The sequence below is a fragment of the Pogona vitticeps genome, chromosome 13 (genome assembly GCF_051106095.1).
Source record: "Pogona vitticeps strain Pit_001003342236 chromosome 13, PviZW2.1, whole genome shotgun sequence".
NCBI lineage: Eukaryota > Metazoa > Chordata > Lepidosauria > Squamata > Agamidae > Pogona > Pogona vitticeps.
In genome coordinates this window covers 14,890,679-14,915,170 of record NC_135795.1, presented here as the reverse complement: position 1 = coordinate 14,915,170, position 24,492 = coordinate 14,890,679, and the positions used below count along the sequence as shown (strand labels likewise).

Genomic DNA, 24,492 nt, shown 5'->3' with positions numbered 1-24,492 from the left:
GATAAAATTTTATTCTTCCAGAGATGAATTCCTTCAAAGGATCTGCACAATACAATATGCATATGAAGTCTGTATTTGCATCAAGACAATCACAAAACAAAAGGAAGCTAATTTGAAACCTGTGGAGCTGCAGAAACTATGTTAGTATTGGCCAATGTTAACTATGTACTTGTTTGTATATGAGCACTTTCCAGGGACCAAATTATACATTACTAATAACACATCATTGTAGCTCAAATCTGGAAGACCATCACGTTAAAACAATCTTATTTGCAAGCAAAACCTGTGTTTATATCTGGAGGACCAAGCACAAAACAAAGCAAACTGATTTGCAGACTACCCAGCATAACTCTTGCTGTGGCAGTCAGATGCATTTAGCAGGTAGCAAAAAGAAAGGTTACTTACCTGTAACGATGGTTCTTCAAGTGGTCATTCTGTGAATTCACACAAAGGGTTAATACCAGCGCCAGCGTTGGGCCTCTCGGAACATTCTCTAGTTGCAAGAGAAAAGTAACAATGTTTAGGACTACCCCTACTGCGCACGCCCAGCCTAACCGTCCCTCAGTTCCATTTGTCCGCCACAGGTACCCGAGTTATAGAGATGCCAGTGACAGACAGACAGAGGGGAGGCCGGGCGGGATTGTGTGAATTCACAGAATGACCACTTGAAGAACCATCGTTACAGGTAAGTAACCTTTCTTTCTTCATCGTGGTCTTCTGTGAATGCACACAAAGGGTGATTAGCACGCTTACTAACCGGATGGTGGGCTGTCACTGAAGAGCTGATGTGAGCACTGCCCTCCCGAACCTCATCTCCTCTCTTGCCCTCATGTCCAATCTGTAGTGGGTTATGAAGGTAGAGGCATTGGACCAGGTAGCGGACCGGCAGATGTCGGGCAGGTCGACGCCACGGAGTAAGGCAGTTGATGAGGCTACAGCCCTGGTGGAGTGTGCCCTAAGTCCTTCTGGAGGATCTCTGTGGTTGAGCTCGTAGGCAAGGGTGATGGTAGATACGAGCCACCTAGAGAGCGTCGACGGCGAGGCCGGACAGCCCTTCTTTGAACCAAAATAACAGAGAAACAGTCTGTTGGCCTGTCTAAAGTCCTTGGTCCTAGAGACATAAAAGGCCAGGGATCGTCGAACATCGAGCATGTGGAGCATGCGTTCAACATCAGTAGCCGGAGACGGAAACAAGGTTGGTAGAATTAGTGGTTGATTTACATGGAAGTCGGAGACCACCTTCGGGAGAAAAGAGACGTCCAGATAAAGCATAACCTTGTCCTTAAGGAATTGAAGGAACGGTTGGTCATAACGGAGAGCTGCCAACTCACTAGCCCGGCGAGCAGACGTGATAGCCACCAGGAACAGCGTTTTTAAAGAAAGCATCTTCAGGTCACAGGTAGCCATGGGTTCAAATGGAGGCCTGGAAAGAGCATGTAGAACCAAGTGAAGGGACCACTGTGGGAGTGGTGGACGAACGGGAGGTCGGAGGTTAGAGAGACCCCTCAAGAACATCCTGACGGTAGGGTGAGAGAAGAGCCGGGAAGAGGGGGAAGCCCTGGGTTGGAAGAAGACAACCGCAGCAAGGTACACCTTGATAGTAGATATAGAAAGGTGAAAATCAAACAGGTAACGGAGATACTGTAGGAGCGTGGAAAGAGATACAGGGGAGGGAACAAGATCCCTCTGCTGGGTAAATTTCAAAAAACTTTTCCACTTGTAGGTATACAAGCGAGACGTGGAGGGCTTGACGGCATTAGTCAAGACCTCTTGGATTTCGGGACGATCCTCCATGCCGTCAGATGGAGCGTGTCGAGGTCGGGGTGAAGGACTTTGCCTGCTTCCTGGGTCAGCAGGTCCGGCCACAGTGGAAGGGTCATGGAGTCCACAGCCATGCTGACTAGAGTGGGGAACCACACTTGGCGAGGCCAAAAGGGTGCAATGAAAATGGCCGGAGTCATCGAACGTTGGAGCTTGATTAGGGACCTCTGTATCAACGGAATCGGTGGAAACATGTACAAGAGACCCTGGTTCCATGGAATCATGAATGCGTCGCCGAGAGAATGTAGGCCGAGATCGGCTCGAGACGCGTACCTGAGGCATTTCGCATTGTGAGGGGATGCAAACATGTCCAGCACTGGAGACCCCCACCGGTTGCAAAGGTCGTGGAAGACCAGAGGGTTCAATTCCCATTCGTGTGTCTGATGTTGAAGCCTGCTCAGAGTGTCCGCAATTGTGTTGTCCTCTGTGGCTACATGGATGGCTACCGGGTAGATATGATGACGGTAGCACCACTCCCAGAGGAGGATGGAGAGGTACAGGAGTGAGTGAGAGCGAGTTCCTCCCTGCTTGTTGACATAGTGCATTGTGGTAGTGTTGTCCGTCACCAGCTGAACTCCGCGGCCCTGTAGCAGAGGAAGGAAGGACTTGAACGCTTTGATAACTGCAAGTAGCTCCAGGTGATTGATGTGGAGCATGGTTTCCTGTGGGGTCCAGAGGGCATGAATGGTGTGATGGCCGCAGTGCGCCCCCCAGCCGGATGGACTGGCGTCCGTTGTGACCTGAGCGGTGAGACGGAGTGGACGAAAGGGCCGGCCAACCGTGAGGTGGGGTGTGTACGTCCACCACTGGAGCTGCCTGGCGAGCTCCGGGGTGACCCGGAGACGCGTCCTCTGGCTGTCCATCATAGGGTCGAAAAGAGTGAGGAACCATGACTGGAGCGACCGTAGCTTGAGGCGAGCGTGAGCGAGCGCCAGTGTTGTAGAGGACATCAGGCCGAGGAGGTGTTGGGCGTGATGGGCTGTCACCCGAGCACGAGGGCGAAATTTTCTGATGGCTCGTTGAATCTTGTGTATCCTCTCTGGGGGAAGAAATGCCCGACCCTTTACAGCGTCTAAGCAAACCCCTATGTATTGTACTGTCTTGGAGGGAACGAGCTGAGACTTCTGTTTGTTGACAGTGAGACCGAGATTGGAGAGGAGATACAGGATGAATTTTGTGTCTTTCAGGGATTGTCTTCGTGAGGTGGAGACTACGAGCCAATCGTCCAGGTAAGGATAAACGTGGATGCCCCTGAGACGAAGGTAAGCTGCCACTGGGGCCATGACCTTGGTGAAGGTCCGGGGAGCTGTGGACAGGCCGAATGGCAGGGCCTGGAATTCGTAGATTGTGCCCTGAAAGATGAACCGAAGAAACTTGCGGTGGTCGGGGTAGATAGTGGCGTGGAAGTATGCATCCTTTAGATCTATAAGGACGAACCAGTTGTTTTTCTTCAGTAGGTGCATGATGGACTCTAAGGTGAGCATTCGAAACCGTCTGGGTCGCAGGTAAGTGTTTAGGAGTCTTAGATCGAGGATGGGCCTTATGCCTCCTCCTCTTTTTGAGACAGCAAAGTAGCGGGAGTAAAATCCGCGTTGTATGTCGCGGGGTGGTACTGTATAGATGGCATCTTTTTGCAAGAGAGATGATATTTCTTCCTCTAGCGAGGAGTCGAATGGAGAATGATTTATGAAACCTAGCGGAGGAGATCTTATAAACTCCAGCTGGTAACCGTGCTGAATAATTTTTAGAGCCCAAGTGTCGGTTGTGATGGCAGACCAGTTGTGAAGAAACGGTTGAAGACGGGTGGTAGGTGGTGAATGGATAAAAATGGGGGGCCGAAAGTCAAAGATACTGTTTTTGTTTTCTTCCAGGTGGCTTAAAGGATTGGCGGCGATGAGACGGACGAGGCCGGTATCCCTGATAGCCCTGGACAGAAGAAGAGGACTGGCCAGAGCGTTGCTGAGGTAGGTGCTTGTAAGGATGGTACTGTTGAGAAGGTTGATATTGACCATAAGATTTACGCCATTGGGGTCTTCGCTGTCTAGACTGAGTTTGAACAGAGTAGGACTTGGCAGTCCTCTTGGCCTTGTGAAGGTCTTCTAAATGGGAGTCGGTCTTTTCGTTGAACAGACCGGTAGCGTCAAAGGCGAGACTCTCAACCTTTGATTTGACGTCCTCCATTATGTCTGCAGAACGGAGCCAAGCGTGGCGCCGGATGGTGATGGCAGACATGAGAACTCTGGCAGAGATCTCTGCTGCATGTCTGATGGAGAGACGCTCATACTTGGATACCGTCTGAGCTTCCTCATATGAGTTTAGGAAAGCTTGCCGGGTGTCTTCAGGTATCATTTTCAGTCCTGGCAAAAGTTTAAGCCATAACTGTTTGTGATAAGCCCCTAGAACAGTCTGGTAATTTATGACTCGAAGTAACAAGGTGACAAGGGAGTAGATTTTCCTGCCGATGATTTCCAGTTTCTTACCCTCTTCGTCAACGGGGGTAACGTGAGCTTTGGCAGATGGCCTTGAACAGCTTGTTTCAACAATGAGTGAGTTTGGAATCGGATGTTTGAGCAAAAAGTGGGTGTCAGCCCCATGAATCCTGTAGAAGTGTTCTGTGCGACGAGGGACATTAGGGGTATTCGCAGGCTGAGCCCAGAATTCCTTAATGGCCTCCATAACTACAGGCACAAAGGCTATACTAGGGGGAGCGGTACTGTCCTTCTTGATGTCTCCGAAGAACAAGTCCTCACCCGGAGGCGAAGGAAGATTCAAGTCCAGTTTTAGTGTTTTAGCAAGTCTGGACATCATCTGAGAGTAGGAAGAAAAGTCCTCAGATGGAGAAGATGCGTGAGGATCACCAGTATCTGAAACCACCACATCCCCCTGAGGCAACTCGTGCGGTGGCAGGGGTGGGGGTTGTTCTTGATCAGAGTCAGAAGAGTGCTCCGTGGACACCTCATCTGGATCTGAGGAGAAGACATCCCTCTTCTTTTTTGGAGGGGGTCTCTCGATGCCGACCGACGCTGTCGGAGGTCGAGTCGGGACCGCAGTCGACGCCGAGGTGGAAGGCACCGGTTGCGGTGCAGGGGCAACAGGTAGCGAAGGAGGCTTTTCTCCGACTCGGATAACTCGGCGTCGACGTCGAGGGCGGGTCGACTCCGAGGAAGAAGACAGGTATATGTACCGGATCTTCTTATGGTACCGGTCTCGAGATGCGGACGTCGAAGACGAGGAAGGAGACCTCGAGCGCTCACGTCGATGTCGATGGTGCTTACGACGCTTGGGACGGTCGGAGTCCACCGAACAGGAAGAAGAGGATCGACGTCGATGTTTACTACGACGCCGATGGGAGCGGCGTTTCTTCCTAGAGCGTTTGCGCTTAGAAGATTTTGAGTCCGAACGATGGGAAGAGTCGGACTGGGTCGAAGCCCGATGCCTCTTCTTCGACCGTTTCCGTCGAGGAGACTTCGACCTAGAGCGGCCGGAGGAAGGGGACCGACTCGGGGAGCGATGCTTCTCCGTGCGGGGACGTTTGCCTCGAGGGGATTTCGACCTCGAACGCACGGGTGAGCGAGGCACCTTGTCTCGAGGAGATCTCGAGCCCGAGTGTACGGACGAGATCGACGCGGGAGACGACCCCTGGCCCGCAGGAAAGGGGCTATGTGGGGCAGAAGTGAGACCAGTAGTGACTCCTACTAACTGGCTCGGTGTCGGGGAAGACATTCCCGATGGTGGCACAGCTTCAGTACGTCGAACCGGAGGAGGAGCGGGTGCATCGGACGAAGCCTCGAAGCGTCTCGACAGCCCCTCGAGAATCGGTGACGGTATCGAGCCCGAGCTCGGAGAAAGTCGAAGGGATGTCACTTTAAGCTTGGCGGCTGCCTTGGCTTTAGATGTCTTTGACGGTTTAGCTTTCGGTGGAACAGGGGCCGGGGGCTCGGGATTCGAAGTAGGAGCGGCCGATTTCGACGCCGCGGATTTTTTCGACATTTTCGAAACTTTGGAGACGACCGATTGTACAGGAGCTGCTCGAGAAGTGGAAGCCATTTCCCCCTCCGAGGGCACCATGGAAGACAACGTTGACTCCCACAGATGAAGTTTAAGGCGCTGCTGGCGAGCCTTAAGAGCGGCTTTAGTAAAAGCTTTGCAGTGTGGGCAAGTTTTGGAGTTGTGTGATTCCCCCAAACAATACAAACAAGTATCGTGGCCGTCCTGGTGGGGAATTTTGCGATCGCACACCACACACCTGCTGAATGGCCCGGAAGGGGACATAGGGCGGTAAGAAAAAACCGACGTCGACTAGTTTAAGGGAGAAGGCAAAGCAGTCCGTAAGCAGTCCGAGTAAAAGCCAGGAGAATAGAATAAACCGAGTCGTCTAGTTGAAGGGAGAAAGCGCTAGGGTAGTCCGTGAGCTAAGCGAGGTCAAAATCCAAGGAATAAAATCAGGTCGCAAATAGAACGCAGCTAAGAACGAAAGGCTCCAAACCGCTAGGCGGAAAAATGGAACTGAGGGACGGTTAGGCTGGGCGTGCGCAGTAGGGGTAGTCCTAAACATTGTTACTTTTCTCTTGCAGCTAGAGCAGGCTTGTCCAACCTGCGGCCTGAGGGCCGCATGCGGCCCAGGTCAGCTCGTAATGCGGCCCAGTGCAATTTTTTATTTTTAAAAAAATTCTGAAGTTTCAAGTTACACTGTCGGCGCTTGCGGCCGGAATGTGGCCGGGACATGTCACAACAGTAGAGGGGGAGAGAGGGAAGGAAGGAACTAGTGGGAGGGGAGGGAACAAGGGGGCTGCGTGACTGCACTGCGCCGTCCCTGTCAATAGGTGGACCCCCTCCCGGCCCCATAAAGCCGCCGGAGTCGAAGCTGGCAGCCTCTGCTGTCTGAGATCGCAGCTGGTGGTAAGCGCGCTTGGAGCGGGGCTGCAGAGGATGGCTAGGGCTGCCCCCCCATGCGGCCCAAAACAAATGTATGTGCGGCCCAAACCAAACTTTCATCTTCTAATGTGGCCCAGGGAAGATGAAAGGTTGGACACCCCTGAGCTAGAGAATGTTCCGAGAGGCCCAACGCTGGCGCTGGTATTAACCCTTTGTGTGCATTCACAGAAGACCACGATGAAGAATCCTCCTTTTATTGATGTGTTCCTTGTAATGTACAGTTTGATCCCCAAGGCATGTTTTGTGTGGCACAATTGGGGCTAACTGATTACAAATCAGAATTGAATGGATTTTATTTTGAATTTTAAGTTACCTTTTTCACTAGCTCACTCATCTTATTGGATTGTCCATTAGGGCAGCTTTGGTTTTCCATTTTTAACTTGGACTTGCTTCCTTTAGATGGAAGATCATTTCTGAAGCTGAATCTCTTAGACGTCAGATGATTTGGATGAGTTTTATGGGTCTTCTCCACTGGAGGTTCTGGCTTCGAGTCTCTTTCTTTGGCATTTTGATCTGATTGCAGGCCAAAGAACTTCCGTAAAACATCTTCCACATTCTCTAACCTTACACCAAGCTACAAAATGGTACATATGCATTAACTCAGTTGGTGATCCATAGCCAGAGAGTAGACTGATTCAGCAATTGATTCAGTGACTCTACTGTACTTGGGACTAGTAATTAGATATAGGCCACTATATTTAGAAGAATATCAGACCATTCCAAAATATTTTGCTGAAAAATGAGTTGAAATGCCAGATGATGCACACTTTTGCATTCCATGTTCAGAGGCTGGCAGACAGGAAGCTGAATCATAGTTTGCTGCCAGATATGGGATAGTACCCTGTTTCCCCCAAAATAAGGCCTAACCTGAAAATAAGCCCTAGTGTGATTTTTCAGGATGCTTGTAATATAAGCCAAAAGTAAGCCCTAGTTAAGTGAAACCCCGCCCTCCACCATTGTGCAGCAACCAGAAGATGACACGACTATATTTGAATAAACGTAAGTTGTTGTACATGAAAATCATAAAACACCCCCCTGAAAATAAGCCCTAATGCATTTTTGGAGCAAAAATTAATATAAGACCCTGTCTTATTTTCGGGGAGACACAGTATCTTTCATGTCACCTGAGGGCATCATGCCAGCTTAAGGGGTACAGGTAAGGAAGGCTACATGGCAATCAATCTGCAACCTCTCTGCTACTCCCTGCCACCAGTATTTGCTGCTACTGTCAGTCCAATGGTAGGGCAGATATCAGTAACAATTTATCTGCTGCTTGTTGATAAAAAAGCCACATTTTGTGCTGGATGTGGAATCAATTCTGTGGAATGCCAAATAATCGATTCCACATATGTGACTGCTCCTGCCACTTATATAAAATTCCTGCTATCTGATACAGTGCAATACCAGATAGCAGGAATTTAGAAGAATAAAATAAAAGCGCAGCTCTCCCCCACCCATTGCTTGGCTTGCCCACGCACCCACCCCGTCCCATGTCCCCATACCCTCCCACCGTCACCCATGTCCCTTTCCCCCCTTCCACGCCTTTCCCTTTCTCTCTCGTCCTCCTTCCCCCCTATGCACCCCTCACCCAATCACCCCCTGCCCGCCGCCCATGACTAACCTATTTTGACAGGCAGCGTGGGTGGTGGCTGGGTAATTCCCAGCCATGACTGCTTCCAAGTGGCCTCAAGAAGCTGAAGGGCTGACCATCAGCTGTTCAATGCCGCCCAGGAAACAGTGAGGAAGTAGGGAGCTGAATCACCCAGCTGGGATTTTGGAAGGGGCCTCCTCCCAGTTAGGAGATTCAGCTCCACTGCTTCTCACACTTCCTGGACAGTGCCAAACAGCTGATGGCTTTGCTAGTGAGAACTGAACAGCAATTCAAAAACCACGTCACTGTTATGTAGTACTGAACTGCTCTTATTTGCATTGCTGAAGACAGAGATGCAAATGAGCAATGTAGATTCTCCCTAATTTGCAAGCTACAGGAAGCATGAAAAATCACACACAAACTTAAGGACTTCCCTCTTTGATGCACAGAATATCTGTAATAAATAGTTTGGCTCTCACAATTCCGTCATTCAAAAATTACAATCAAAAAGCACGGTGGAAATTTTTTTGAGAATGATAGGCCATAAAGCAAAGATGCACGAGTCAAGCAGGAAGGGAGAGGGAAGAGAAGAGAGGCAAGAGGGTGTGGCAATTTGTGTTGGAGAAATTCCCCACGTGTTTTGACAAGTGGTACTAGGACAACTCTGTGCATCCCAGTGAATACATACAGCCAGGAATACCTTCCTCATGTGTGGACTGGTCAGTGACATTGGGACGATCTATTCAAATGTGCAACAACAACAACAAAACAGAATGACACAGAGCAACTCCAGAACGATCAAGGACAAATCCTAAAATTCTGTCTCAACAAAAATATTGGATCACTACAATTCCTACAAACTGTATCAATACACAAGGCAATTCAGCTGCTGATACATGGTAAACAACTTGCCTCCAAGATATTAACAGCTCTTCCAAGTACGTAGATTGTAAAATTTGTTACTATCAAACGAGGAAGGAACGACATAGGTGAAAAGATTATCCTGGCCTCAACATTGGCACTTCCTGTTCCTGCAATGGAAAATGTAGACATAGAATTTGAGTAGAGCAAAAAACCCTCCAGCACTTCTGGTTTCTTCCCAATAATGGGAACGCAAAAGATTTTAAAGACTTTTTTTCACATATAAAAAACAGAATTCATATGAATTTCTTTTTCCTTGTAAAGGAATCTGGCCACATGCTATCCTTTGCACAGATGTACAAAAAGTAACGCTGAATCTATAATAAGGCTCTAATTGGGTCATTCATGCTTTCACTGAGGTCCCATGACAGAGACCATTACTGTCAAATCTACCTGAGTGGAAGGTAACATCTGAATAAGAGGAAAACTTCCACATCTCCCGATCAAATTCTTTGCTCAGAATGTCATCAGGCAGGAAACTCTTGAGATGTTGCTTCAGTGGATCATCGGTCTCCAAAAGCTCAGAAAGGTGACTCCATACAAAGGAACCCACTTAAATCAAGGAAGAGACAAGTACAGGTCAAAGAATAGCACCTACGTCCTTGGGGTTAGTGTTTCAACCAACCAGTCATGCCTTTCCCAAGGAGGTCCCTCCATACCATTCTCCCCCATGGTGGCTGGGTACACTCAGTGTTCAGTAAGTTGTTCTTAGCAAGAGACTGCCCACTTGAATATTTATTTATTTATTGTCATTCTAACCTGAAACTACATTCACAGTGTAGTCCCAGGGATGTCTACTCACTAAGTCCAACATTACATAGGTAAAGGTAAAGGTTGCCCTTGACAATTTTTGTCTAGTCATGTTCGACCCTAGGGGGCGGTGCTCATCCCCGTTTCCAAGCCATAGAGCCAGCGTTTTGTCCAAAGACAATCTTCCGTGGTCACATGGCCAGTGCGACTTAGACACGGAAGGCTGTTTACCTTCCCACCGAGGTGGTCCCTATTTATCTACTTGCATTTGCATGCTTTTGAACCGCTAGGTTGGCGGGAGCTGGGACGGGCACTCACTCTGTCACATGGATTCGATCTTACGACTGCTGGTCTTCTGACCCTGCAGCACAGGCTTCTGCGGTTTAGCCCACAGCGCCACCACGTCCCTTCAACATTACATACTACCACTTAAATGTACATAGGACTACAGACTAAATGATGCAGTCAAATCAATTCTATGTTTAATCAGAAGCAAGTACAGCTGAATTCAACAAGACTTATTTCCAGGATGATAGCTAAAATCTTTATACAGAATGATATCCAAAATCTTTAAGGGACAAAGCCTATTGCTAATTCAAAGTAGAGTAAAGTACAGTGCGACACTAGGGTAGACCCATTTAATCAATGGGGATTTGTTGAGTCAACTACTTCATACATTTAATTGATTCAAATGGGCCTAGTCTAACTACAACTTACTATGCTAAATCGCAGTTACAGTAGGCCCATTTGAATCAATGGAACTTAGGGCTTGATTACACATGCCAAAAGAATCCCAGTTATTCTGATATTGCCATTATTTAAATTGTTTTAAAATTTTCCATTCCCATGACACACGACCAACATTGATTCATTTGCCCCAGATTATTTCCCCCTTGCTGAGAGGGTTTTACGTTGTACGGATGTATTGCTTCATTCCTTATCATTTCAGTGTATATGAACATTGCTATTGATTTATTTCCTTTGATCATTTTGACTTGTACCCTTTTTTGTATTGCTTTGTTTTCTAAAAAAGAGTTATTGGTAAATCACTAATAGCACCTGTTGCCACCATAGAAACAACATGAATACATTGATCAGAAGGAGACAGCTCAAAGGAGACAGACTTTTCCCTTCCTTTGTGGGTGAAAGAAAGTTTGAGAGAGGGAAATCTCCTGCTTTGAATTGTAAAGAAAGAGAGGTAGCATTAACATCTCCTCTCTATTTTTTTTTTTTTACAAAACCTGGTCTTCACAATACTTTGCAAGTATTTAAAAAACCCTTCCTCCTCCTGACATTGTGCAAAAGAGAATAGAAAAATGAAAATGAAGAACTGAGAGGGATAGATATGCAAAGAAATAAGGAAAAGGGGATGAGTGAGTAAAGGAGGGATGGGAAAAGAGGAGGAGGAGGAGAGAAGGTTTGTACCACTCTATTGCTCTATTAATCAGTTTGTTAAAAAGACAAGGGGAGGCCTGATTGCCCCAAGAAACAGAAGAGAAAATGAATAAGTACAAAGTTAAAGAGCAGTCTAGCCTGCTATGATGCTTCAAATAGATAGAAATGAATCAATACAGTTCAAAACAATGTGAACACTCATGCCAATATATATATACCATGTGACTACTGGAAAAATGTATTGGCACAACAGAGATATGAAAAGAATTGGTATAACTGGGTTTAATCTCTCATGTGTGATTGAGCCCTTACAGAGAAGTTAACTCTCCAAATCCCCACTGATTCAGTGGATCTATTCTGGTACAATTTACTACACTGAGCAACAGGATTTTGGCCAAAGAAATGTAGGGCCCATCCATACTGAGCCTTTGCTCAGCTCTCCTTGTGTCATGTTACTGGTACTCCTTCTTGGTGTCCACATGACACAAGGTTGAAACTACTGTCAACAGAGTCAAAGCAAGACAAAAAAATCCCCTTGCATTCCAGGTTTTTGTTCTGCGTTGCTCCAATCTGCCCTAGTACCCAGTCTTCTCAAGTGGACCCCAGTACCATGCATTTTGTGAGTATATGTTATTTGATGATGTTTCCTCATGTTTCTACCAGTCAGTCTATTCCCTTCCACATCTTATTGCTACTCCTATGGAATTTTCTTGTGATATTAACTGTTCCTGCATTCTATTCTTTAATTTTTTAAAAACGTTATCACTTTTGTACCATAACTCAAAAATGGAAAACAATTTTTTTAAAACTTCCATGAAAATATGTAGATATGAAAATGATGGGTGAATAAAACAACGAGGGAAGAGCAAAATAGGTAGGGAAAAGGCAGAGATGGTAGTCAATATTGTAAGTGAGACGTCATGGAGAAATTCTGGATGTGTGCAGACAAGCAGTACCAGGACTACCCAGAGTATCCCAGTATCTCTAGGTACAAATGTTCTTTCCATACTGTAACAATCTATTCAAATCTACAACAAAAAATACTAGAACAATCCAGAATAACCCCAAAATGCCTGGGGACAGCACTGCACTGTGCTGTTCTGTGCATTTTGTGATAGATACCCTTTATGTAAGCGCTGACTTAGCATTCAGCAATTGATTCAATCGGTCTGCTATGATTAGGATCAGCTGTTGGATTTAATCCTTGAAGTTTGGGTCTAAGTAGATTGAACCTGAATAATCCAAGGGCCTCGTCTCACCTTGGCTGGATCTCTCCTCTTGCAAAGTGAATTTCACTTGATTAAATAATTCTTTGTTTGGACACTTCATTAACATAAGATAAGAAGCAATTCTTATCTCTACATCCTCATCATAAGTTAGATACAGATGCATTAGTACATCATGCTAAATAAAGAAACAAACAAAGAAAAAGTGAACAAGATTATCAGGATGGGTAACATGTATCCATACCACATTTTCAACTCAGAACAGCCTTGTAAGATAGGAAAAGTGGCCTGAAGACATCAAGTTAGATGTTCTTATTTTCTATAAGAGAAATGAATCACCAAATGTTCGCAGCTGGTTCCGGCTGCCACTGCACACTTTGGAAAATGGACTGCTCAACTGGAGTTGGAATTCACAAGTGTGATACAAAAATGTGGCTCCCATTGATTATCATTGAAAATTTTAAATATTTCAACTTCCTTTGTCTTTACTCAGAACTAGATGGAATACGTAGGCATAATAGTCACTTAAATTGGGATTCGCATGATGGACTCTAAATAAATAGATACTAGGGTTGTTGTTTTTTAATCACACATCTCTCTTTTTAAGTAAGTCATGTTAGTCTGTTGCAAAAACAACGAAGAGTTCTCCAGCATCTTTGAAACAAGTTTTATTTGGCATACACTTTGCTTCAGAAGAAATGGGCTATATAGTCCATGAAAGCTTCTGCCAACTATTACCTGTTAGTCCTAAAATGCAATGTGGGACTCTTTGTTGTTTTTCTTCTCTTTTGGTGACACATTCTCTTCTCTTTTTTCCTTTTGATGCCTGAGGTGCCACCCTTTCTTCCATATTCATTCCCATCATTCCGCCAACAGGCTTTACATGTGTTTTGTTCAACATAATAATAAAACAGCACTGATTATAATTATATGCCACCTACATTGACTGTACAAGGAATACGTCGGTAGGCCTCTATAGCAGCCAGGCGGATTTCGATGGGATTATTTTTCCATCTTGCACAGGAATTCAGGACAGGCTCGAGAGGTGCTGCTGCCAGTCCTGCATTTCCAATTGCTTTTAAAATAAGTTCCACCTGAAAATCCAAAATGAATTGAGTGAGGTGTCTTTTGAATGTACTGCTTTAACCCAGGGACAAGGGCTTGGCTTACTACATCCTTTGGACATCAACTTCCAGAAGCCCTAGGGAGGAGTGACAAGGATTAGGGGAGCTGAAGTCCAAATATTTTCCATACCCCCTACTCTAGTCATATTAAGAAGTGATTCACAGAGGACCATAAGTATGTCTGGGGACATCATGGAAATGAAGTAATTGAGGTTGTTTCCCACCCCCACCCCCAGCAGTGTGCCTTTGAGTACAAAAAAAAGTTTCCCACTCTTAAACTACCAGATAAACTAGTATGAGAATGTCAGCTGCTTCATCCCAATTTGGCCCTACATGGTTTCCCTGGCAACCATGTCTCCTTTCCCATGCCATCATCATTCCCCTATTTTTGTGAAGCGTTTCCTCCATTCTGAAAGGTTGGAATACCTCTCCTGAGGCATACCACTGGCCATAGCTGCCTAGCTCAGTGAACTGAGTGCAGGAGACAGGGCTGAGGAGTTCCATTCCCAACCATGTCTTCCAAGAGGAGACCCAGCCTGTGTTATCTTGGGCAGACTTCACAGTCTCAAGAGTGCTGAGGTTCGCCGTAAGTTGGAACGTGACAGCATATAACTGTTATTAAGATAAAATATATTGGTATTTTTGATCCCACCTTTTTGTCTTTGCCCCCATTCCCCAAATTCAGAATATTCCTCAAAGAAATTAAACTGAATTTGGCCTTTGAGCTGAAGGAGATCGCCCACCAATATGATAAACACTACCTGACCAATTCCCTCCGATTTATGCAAGGTACATTTTTCCCCCAGATGTTGTTCAAGATTCTTCATAACACCCCGGACAGCAGGTTCTTGGTCACAGTTATTTCTCATGGAACAGAAGTGATTCACTAAGGCAGTTATTCCTAAGAAGGCACTCTGTGTTTCTCTTGATAGTTGTAGCAGAGGCTGGAAAACCAAGACACAAAAAATACACACAGACATATATATACTGATTACAGCACAAAAAACAGAATGGGGTTGCTATATTTATCTCAGAACTGTAAACTTGTCAGTGACCCCAAGGGTTACCTAATTCAAACTTCTACTAATGCAAGAAATCCACAAATTTCCTGCATTAGATAGACGGCAATCCAACTTCTATTGGAAAAAAAAATCTCCAATGAAGGGAAATCCATGGCTACATCACTGTTGAACAGCTCTTACAGTTAAGTTCTTTCTAACGTTAAGTCAAAATCTCATCAAGCTGACTGGCAATGAAACAGGATATGGTTTAATAGTAGTCTTTATCTGAAGGGGTGTTAAATGCAAGATGATGCAGGCATGTTTCTGGTGCTCCAAAATCCAAAACTGCTTCCTTTGCCCCTAACAGTGAAACAGCTAAACGTTACGAAACATTTCCTAATAGTAATAATATTTTGAAGGCTCTCCCTTTGGAGATGATGTCCTAATGATTACAGGACACCTTTGCCGGAGGTATTTACATTGCTGTCTCTTGAGGATGCAGTAGTTGCAAGATTCCTGCGTACTCTATATGCTAACTGGTTGGTATTGACCAGCCCTCAAATACTTAGGGGTTGTCATGTACTCTGGATGGCACATTCTGACTTAAAGAGGGGATTAGACAAGATGATCTCCAGCGGTCCTGCCAGGAAGTCAGGAATAAAAAATGGACAAGGTGGGACAAATACTTTGACCCCGCTGCTTCTTCTATCTCTAACTGCTTAGGTAGGATAGATCAATAGCCTGCCTTCATCTAAATCAAGTCACCAGAGGATACTTTCTATTCTTATGATTTTGAGTTCATGTCTTTGAACTTGTAATCAGGCAGAGTCCATACAGACATATCACAAAATTATGAATCTGTTGGTACACAGTGTCTTCCAGATATTTTGGACTACAACTCACATTGTTCCTGATCATCATTCAGGTTTCCTAGTGCTTATCGGTGTTTTAGTCCAAAACACGTCAAAGGCACCAGGTTGCTTACACCTGCTCTATGGTTCAAACCAATCACAGAAAAGGAAAAATGTTACTTTTTGGTGTACATATTCTAGAATCCTCTACTAGCCATGCAGACGGTGATTCTGGAAGGTGTAGTCCAAAAATCTAACTTTTCTGAGATCTGCCCAATTATGTACATATACTTAAGGTGTCTCAATGAGAAAGGCGAAGTGGGGTTTTATGTTAAGTGATCAACTGTTCTCCTTACAGCTAGAGCATCAATCATCCCTGCAGTTGGTTCAGGAATGAAGGAAAGCAACTGAAAGAAAGATTCCATTTTTTCTTCTCCCACTTTTCCAGAAACAATCAGTTCTTTCATCAGGACTACACAGGCTTCAGTTGTGCAGGAAGGGAGAGCATCTGAGAGAGGTTGCCTGAAAGGGGAATAAAAAGGAGGAAAACAGTATATCATACTTGATCCAGTGGAAAGAATAGTCTTTAAAAAAAAAAAAGCAGAACAAACAAATCAATCACTTCCTGTTTCCGTGAAGCTTGAGTAGCTAAAATGAAAGTACGAACAGTTAATAAACCAAAGGTTTATTGAAGACACATCTTGGGCAAACGTATATCAAATAAATTCAACAGTAAGACAGATACCTGACTAGCGAGACTTGCTTGCTACAAAATAAAAGCAACAGCTTATGACTAGAGATGGGGACAAATTTTAAAAACGTCGATTTGTTTTGATCCATTCTTCATCAAGATTAACGGATCAATGAATACGAATATACAAATATCCCTTGATGAATCGATGAATCAGTCAATTCATCTGCATTTTAAATGGCTATAACACTGGCCCCAGATGACCTAGAGACACCAAATTTGCAGGGAGGCTTCCTCAGACACTTTCCTACAACTCCTGATAATTTGGTGGACATTGGGTCACGGACCCCCAAGTTATATAGTCACAAATGGGACCCCCCAGGAATGCTCCCCCAGGTACTTAGAGAATCCAGGATCACAACGGAGCTTCCTATGTCTTTCCCAAACACGCCTGCCAACTTTGGTGAAGATTGGATATTGGAACTCCAAGTTATTCACCCACAAATCAGGTTCCCCCAGGAGAGTTTACCACACAGCACAGAAGCTCATGGCATTGAGGGAGTTATATTTAGCCCCAGCAGGATGAGAGGTCCCTTTGCAGAGGCACGCAAGAGGCATTCAGTTTGTCTTCAGCTCAGCACAACATTACATTTGCCAGTGAAGTAGAGTTTGCCCTCAGGAGGACTGGAGGCAAGAAGGTATTTGGCAGCACAGCAGGCTTTTTTGCTCCTCCGGGCACTGAGGGAAAAGGCAGCAGGAAAGCAGGCTTTTTTGGCCACATCGGGCACTGAGGCACAAGGCAGCAGCAAAGTGGCAGATAGTTGGCAGCAGCAAAGTACCGTGTCTTGCACCATTGGGCACTGAGGTAGTTGGCAGCCAGAAAGCAGGCTTTTGGGCCCCATCGGGGCACTGAGGCAAAAGGTGCAAGAGGCGTTGTCTTGGGGGATTGTCGGTGAGCGAAGCGCACTGCTGGCCCTTTTCCCCGAGCGCCTGAGCCGCCACCGAGTGATGCCTGAGAGCGGAGCTCACTCCTGGCCCGTCCTCGAAGAACACCTCCAAGCCACCAGCAGCAGCTACCACCGCCACCTCCTCTTCCAGGTAAGCGGCTCTCTGGCTCTCTTTCTCTCTCGGCACCCCCAGCACCAGCCTGGCCAGCGGCCGCCTCAGCGCTCAGCAGTGCTTCCTCCTCCTCCTCGTCCTGCTTCAGCCGCCTCAGCTCTGGAGGCTGCCTGGGCTCGCCTCACCACGTTTGCTCCTCTGTCGTGGTGGGAGTAGCTGCTGCTGCTGAGTACGCCTTTTTTTGAGGGGGGCCCTCAGAGGAAGGTTGCCGGACCTCCGTGTGTGTGTGTGTGTGTGTGTGTGTGTGTGTGTGTGTGTGTGTGTGTGTGTGTGTGCGCGCGCGCGCGCGCGCGCGTGCGTGCGTGCGTGCTTGTGTGCATGCATGCACCTGTGAGGGGCACCCCGTTCTGTTTAATTTTGCGGGTACTGATGGGGCTTTTCTCCTTTGGCAAGGCAATTCTGTGAGGTGTATTTTTTAAATTTTATGTTGTGCCCTCCTCCCACATCTCACCCCCGGTTAGGCGGTCACCGGCGCTCCCTCCCTTCTCCTCTTCTTTGTCCTGCTACTGCTGCTGGTGGTAGTGAAGAAGGAGCCGGAGGGGGTCGTGGCCGGTGACGAGGGCTCGCGCACCCCTCCTCCTCCTCCTCCTCTGAGCCCCAGTTGGGCTAAGGAAACTCCTGGGCGGCTTCCTCGGGCTCTTGCTCCGCTTGGCAGAAAATGTGATGCGGCCCTGCCTCACCCAGACTCTGCCTCCAGCGGCCCCCAGGTAAAATGAGTTTGAGACCCCTGGTCTAGATTTATATTTTTATGAATAGGGACCGGTGAATATTTAATGAATCGGCTATATTCATTGAAAAAACAATCCATTTTTATATTTGTCCCCATCTCTACTTATGACTAGTCCCCCATTCTTGAGCTGTGAGTTGTTCAAGCAGAAAAAGAGGAAGAGGGTTCTTCTCAATGGAATCAGTTAAAGTTGATTCAGTGGCTACTGCAAATGAGGAGGCCCACATCCCAAATCTATTGGATTGGCTAACCATACTTCAAATTTAGAGCTTTGTTTCAGTGTGAGCTCCCATGGCACTTGAAACTACACAGCTGAATCCTGTTGTCCTATCTGATGACAACAGGATTCCAGTCATGGGTCTGAGGAAGTGAGTTTTGATCCACAAAAGCTCACTGAAACAAAACGGTTAATCTGTTGCCCTTTTTCCCTCCCCCCCTCTAATTTTGCTGATTTATGTTTGTGGAATTGGGAGAAGAGCTTGCAAAAGTTAATCCCAGGGTCTTCATGGCAAGTGAATTGAAGACAAAAATGAGGAATTTGTTCCAACCAGAGGGAAAAAATTCAGTTTCAGAAATGTTCCTGAGGTGGTGGGTGAGGCTCTTAATGCGTATAAAGGGATGAGGCCAGAAAAACCAGAATATTTTAATTTAAAGGTTCTTATTGACAGTAGCTAAAGGTGAAACTAAATGTTAGAAGGATTGTGCATTTCCTGCTATTAGCACCATTGTCTTCAAAAGATATGCACAAGTAATCAGACTTGCAAATTAAGCCTCTGCTTACCTTCCAACGACCAATTACAAAGCAGAACAAGCTAATTTGCAAGATACAGCAGTGAGAGCTATTTTTCCTCCTGCTAGGAAAAACAGATGTCTTTCTCTCTTTAAGGGAGCACTGCTTCTACGTGTAAGACAAATGCTTCACTAAGATAGGATCTGGGGCTGAAAGTTTGAATCCCCTCGATGCCTCTTTCAAGAGGGACCTGATAAAATTACTTGGAGGGTGTATGGCTAATGACTTTACAGGTCTGCTACCCGTGTAGCACTGGACAAGCTGTACAATCTCAGAGGACTACCCTATTAAGCAAATGGTAAACCACTTCTGAGTACTTTATATATAGAAAAACCTGGGAGGGCCCTCACAAGTTGGAAATAACTACCCTGTTTCCCTGAAAATAAGACTTAACCTGAAAATAAGACCTAGTATGATTGGTTGTTGTGGGTTTTTCGGGCTCTTTGGCCATGTTCTGAAGGTTGTTCTTCCTAATGTTTCACCAGTCTCTGTGGCCGGCATCTTCAGAGGACATACCTAGTATGATTTTTCAGGATGCTTGTAATATATGCCCTACCCAAAAAATAAGGTAAGTGAAACCCCGCCCTCCACCATTGGGCAGCAACCAGAAGAAGATGACATGACTGTATGATTGTTGTACATGAAAAAATAAAATATCCCCTGAAAATAAGCCCTAATGCGTGTTTTGGAGCAAAACTTAATATAAGACCCTGTCTTACTTTCGAGAAATCACGGTAGAGGATACATATTGAAATGAGCAGAGAAAATCTTGCAGCTGACTACCAGCTGTGTCAAGCCTAACCTGAACAACCTTTTTACAAGTACCCTTGAGGATTCATATTTCTGGTCCTTTCGATCATTGTTGTAGTTGGGGTGGGAGCTATCTTACCAGTCATCTTGACACTTTGATGAAGATCTCTGCCACAGGCTCATTAAAGCATCAGAAGAGAGATGCCGAAGCTCAAACACCAATGTCATGAATAGCTCTGCAGACTGGAAAGAAAAAAAATGGAAGTTTTGTATATAATTATACATGAAAGAGTTAAAAATTTGAGTGACTTAGTTTTTCGGGCTCTTTGGCCGTGTTCTGAAGGTTGTTCTTCCTAACGTTTCACCATTCTCTGTGGCCGGCATCTTCAGAGGACAACAACCTGTGCTCTGGTGTAGTTGGCTTGGGAATGCAGTATTTATGGCTGTGAGATAGGCTTTTTTGCTGTGGGTTATAGCAAACTTCTACATGGAGCATTTTGAAAAACTAGCCCTGGCTTCTGCACTCCTCGCACCCACAGTCTGGTTCCGATATGTGGATGACACCTTTGCAATTTAGAGTCACGGTGAAGAAAAATTGGAAGAATTTCTCAACCATCTCAACAGCATCTACCCAAATATACAATTCACCATGGAAAAAGAAACAGAGGGCCAACTCCCGTTCTTAGATGTCATGGTCCTACGCAAAACTGACCTCCGACCTGGACACAAGGTCTACAGAAAACCCACCCACACAAAATGTCCAACCACCACCCACAGCAAAAAAGAGGCATAATCAAAACACTGGTAGACCAGGCAAATCGGAACTGTGAAGCTCAGTTTCTCAGCACTGAACTCAACCATCTGAATTGGGCCCTACAGGCAAATGGCTACTCCAAAAATGAAATCACAAGAGCCATCAAACCAAGAAAACAACACCGAACTGAAGAAGAAAAACAGCCACCCACAAATAAAGTATTTCTGCCATACATCAAAGGGGTCACGGACCGCATGGGGAAACTTTTGAAAAAAACACAACCTACAAACAGAATAATTCTGAAGTTGATCAGAAACCTTTGATTAGTTGCTGTAAAAAAACAATGTAATTGGTCAAAATCATAATTTTTTTACCTTTTCTTCACATTCCTACTCTCTCTCACTCTCTTTGATGGGAAAAAATTTATTGCCAGACTTCAAAGCTAGTGCTGGCTGGAGATCCAAACTACATATTTTGTTGCTTTTGGAAGTGAGGGATAGGCACTCCTTTTTCGACAAATGCTGAGCATTCTGTTAGCTCACAGGGTCTTTACTGAAGTGCCTGCCTTTGGTACACAACTATACAACATTGTAAAGAGTTTGCAGTGCAAACCAGGGCTGCAACAATCTGCCGGTTGATCAAACTCAGAAACTTGACAGCTAATGCATAACGTGCTCCTTGACCGAGTGAGTGAGATATTTATTGATTTTTAAAACTTACCTATTAATATCTGATTTTCTATTATAACTACTTCCCAATATAATTAAATGCAATCATAATTTAATACAGTATTTTGCACTGCTTTAAATATATTGTTTGTCCTAAAGATGAAGACAGCTGGATTTTACGTTCTCAAAAAAGGGGGTTTGAAACCAAGCACTGTCTGTTTCCCAGACTCTTCAAGCCCAAGACGGTGCCATATGCACTTTTTCAATTATCCTCACAGCAACAGTCCTATGAAATCGGCCAGGCCGAGCAAGCATGGCTGGTTGAAGGCCACCATAGGAGTTTTATGGCGAAGCCAAAACTTCAGCCTGGATCTTCACAATCCTTTACATTGATTACACTGGATCCAGTTAATTAACTAATTAATTAGTTAACAAGATCAGTGCTTCTCCGCCTTAGGTCCCCAGATGTTCTTAGACTTTAATTCCCAGAAACCTCGGCCAGCACAGCTACTGGTGAAGACTTCTGGGAGTTTTAGTTCAAGAACATCTGTTGCTCCAAGACCGGTAACCACTGAATTAGATAATCTAATCTGGACGTTACTTATTTTAATGAGAAACATATTCTAATGGGCTGTTATGTATCCATCAGAACCCTTAAGGATCCTTTCACAACAAGGGGATGGGAATCGAAGCTCGCTCCAGCTCTTTGGGCTCCAGGCTCTGTTGACTGGTCTGGCAATCCATCTCCAAAACAGCTTTCCCTCCCACTTCCCCCTGCAGCCCAACACATTTGCTTATTTAATGGCCCATTACTTGATCTGCATTTAAATCTCATCTGTTCTCACAATGGGTTTGGGAAACTGACTCTGCAAAGCTCCTCTGTTGAGTGACGTGCTTTTCCTCTGCTGCGGAGGGTTTCTCCCTGCAGTCCCCTGTTATTTATTCTTGGGGTTTTGTGAACAAAACACATAATCTCACCCCATTGAAAGCCACAACAATATATGGGAGAAATAAGACTATAGATGGCTACTAAAGAAATGGTTTCCCAGGCAATGATGTGGACATTTCCCATCAGGCTTTTTTGAACCCCCAAAAAAGGGCATTTTTTTCAAGAAAGAGATGGAGATAGGAAGGAAGGGGGTGGGTGTGAACTAAGAGTATAATAGGGACACTATGTCCATATAATAGACACAGCCCACACAGAGGATACTGAGCACAGGAGACCGTCTGTTCAATACCAAATCATGCATATTATTCACCCCTCTTTTGAAGGCCCATAGAAGCAAAGTAGCGGTTCCCTCCAAAGCCCAACAACAGAAGAAGGGCCATCACTCATTGCGATGTATTTATTCTTCATACCAATAGTCTGTACTGGCTCTACCATGAGGGAGAACGAGGCAGCTGCCTCAGACATCAGATCTGCAATGTCATAAAAGGCCAGCAGATAGTTAGATACCAAAACATTTTGCTGCCTAGGTCAGGGCAGCAAAATGATGCTCTCTTACCCAATTCCTGGTGCATCCAAAGGGAGCCACTTTATTTTGGCACAACACAAAAAATGTAACAAGTACATTTCCCCAAACCTGACAATAAAATTACCCTCCCCAAACAAATCAATTTTATACTCCTTCATGATATTAAATTTTTGCTGCCTTAAAGTGTGCTGCTTCAAGCTATCTCTGGGAGGTTTAGAATTTAATCATGCAGGCTACACATTCACACACACCTATCAGTGAGCTGGGTACACAATTTACCCGCTTCGGAAGAATGGAAGGCTGCCTGAATCTGTTGGGACTGAACACAGATTGGGAGTAGAGATTTGACTGCAGTACTGCAGTTTAACCACTGTGCCATGAGGCTCCTTAGGCCTTAGATCAGACCTGGGCAAAGTGCGGCCCGCAAGCCGCTCCTATCCGGCCTGCATACAGTTTTGAACATCAAAACCATTTACAGTGGTGCCCCGCATAGCGACGATAATCCGTTCCGGATGAATCGTCGCTATCCGGAAGCGTTGCTATACGGGGCAAAAAAACCCATACGAACGCATTAAACACTGTTTAAGCGAGGAATCGGCGCGAAAATGCTGCGGGCAGCAATTTTGTTGACGTGGCGGCCATTTTGGAACCGCTGATCAGCTGTTCTAAAACATCGTAATGTGAAGATCAGTAAGCGAAACACTTACTGATCATCACAATGCAATGTTTGCCCTATTTAAACATTGCAGTGCGATCACAAAAGCAATCGCAAAATCCACATCACTATGCGGATTCGTCGTTAAATGGGGAGCTCATTATGCGAGGCACCACTGTATAGCTTTTTGTCTAAAGTTGATCCGTTGCTTATCTTTAACATACCACAAAAAACTCTTTAGTATTTGTGAAGATTAACAAATTTAAAATAAAAACAATCATAACACTGTTTCATTTTATTTTTAAGTAAAGTTGGTTCGGCCCCTGAACACAGTTCAGCTTTTTCATGTGCCCCCCTATAGAAATTAATTGCTCACCCCTGCCTTAGATCATCACTAGCGATGGGGGTAGTCGTATACAAGTAAGCAGCTAGGGTTAACGAGGGTCCACCCCCTCAGGCAGGAGCATCCACTCACACGTCTGGCGGCGCCAGCAGCCTCACTCATCCTTCCAATCACTCCTGGAGCCCCGTTTTCTTCCTGCTTGGTTGGCCACTCGGTAGGTAGCCATGCAGGGAGACTCATCCTCTCTCCCCTTGCCTGGGGAGTCCACTCACATGTCCGGCAGCACCATCAGACCCTTGTTAACTTCAGCTATGAGGGGAATATTTGTAATTGTATATGAATACAAATACAGTGGTGCCTCACATTACGACGTTAATTCGTTCCAGCAAAATCGCTGTAGAACGGAAACGTAAAGTGAAATTAAAAAGCCCATAGAAACCCATTAAAACTCATTTAATATGTTCCGATGGGCTGGAAACTCACCGTCCAGTGAATATCCTCCATAAGGTGGCCATTTTCGCTGCCTGTGCAGCGAGGAATCCATCCCAGAAAACAGCGGGGGGCCATTTTGTTTACCCGGCGGCCATTTAGAAACTTCCGATAAGCTGGAGGAAAATCATCGTTTTGCGAAGAATTGGTTTCCGAAGCAGGGAACCGATCATCGCGAAGCGAAATTCCCCCATAGTAAAATCGCAAAAAGTTAATCGTACAGTGGACCCTCTACTTAAGGAATTAATCCGTATTGGAACAGTGGCTGTAAGTCGAAAAGTCTGTAGGTCGAATCTCCATTGACCTACAATGCATTGAAAACTGATTAATCCCACAACTGGCAGTTTTTATTCTATTTTTGTTCCATTTTGGTTTTTTTCTGGTCTGTAGGTCGATTCTCCGGCTGCAAGTCGAAT

At 45.4% G+C, this 24,492-nt stretch overlaps 1 protein-coding gene across 1 annotated transcript in view; it reads right to left on the bottom strand.

The window, feature by feature from the left end:
- Positions 1 to 9,229: 9,229 nt before the first annotated feature.
- The window catches only part of LOC110090495 (vitellogenin), a 52,695-nt gene continuing 37,432 nt past the window's right edge, over positions 9,230 to 24,492 (bottom strand). Inside the window, exons 8-14 of the mRNA XM_078381558.1 lie at positions 19,832 to 19,935; positions 15,972 to 16,137; positions 14,525 to 14,707; positions 13,581 to 13,733; positions 12,673 to 12,817; positions 9,662 to 9,820; positions 9,230 to 9,378 (exon numbers count right to left, since the gene is read on the bottom strand). Of these exons, the coding sequence (XP_078237684.1) occupies positions 9,230 to 9,378; positions 9,662 to 9,820; positions 12,673 to 12,817; positions 13,581 to 13,733; positions 14,525 to 14,707; positions 15,972 to 16,137; positions 19,832 to 19,935 (1,059 nt within the window). The remainder of the gene's footprint in view (positions 9,379 to 9,661; positions 9,821 to 12,672; positions 12,818 to 13,580; positions 13,734 to 14,524; positions 14,708 to 15,971; positions 16,138 to 19,831; positions 19,936 to 24,492) is intronic.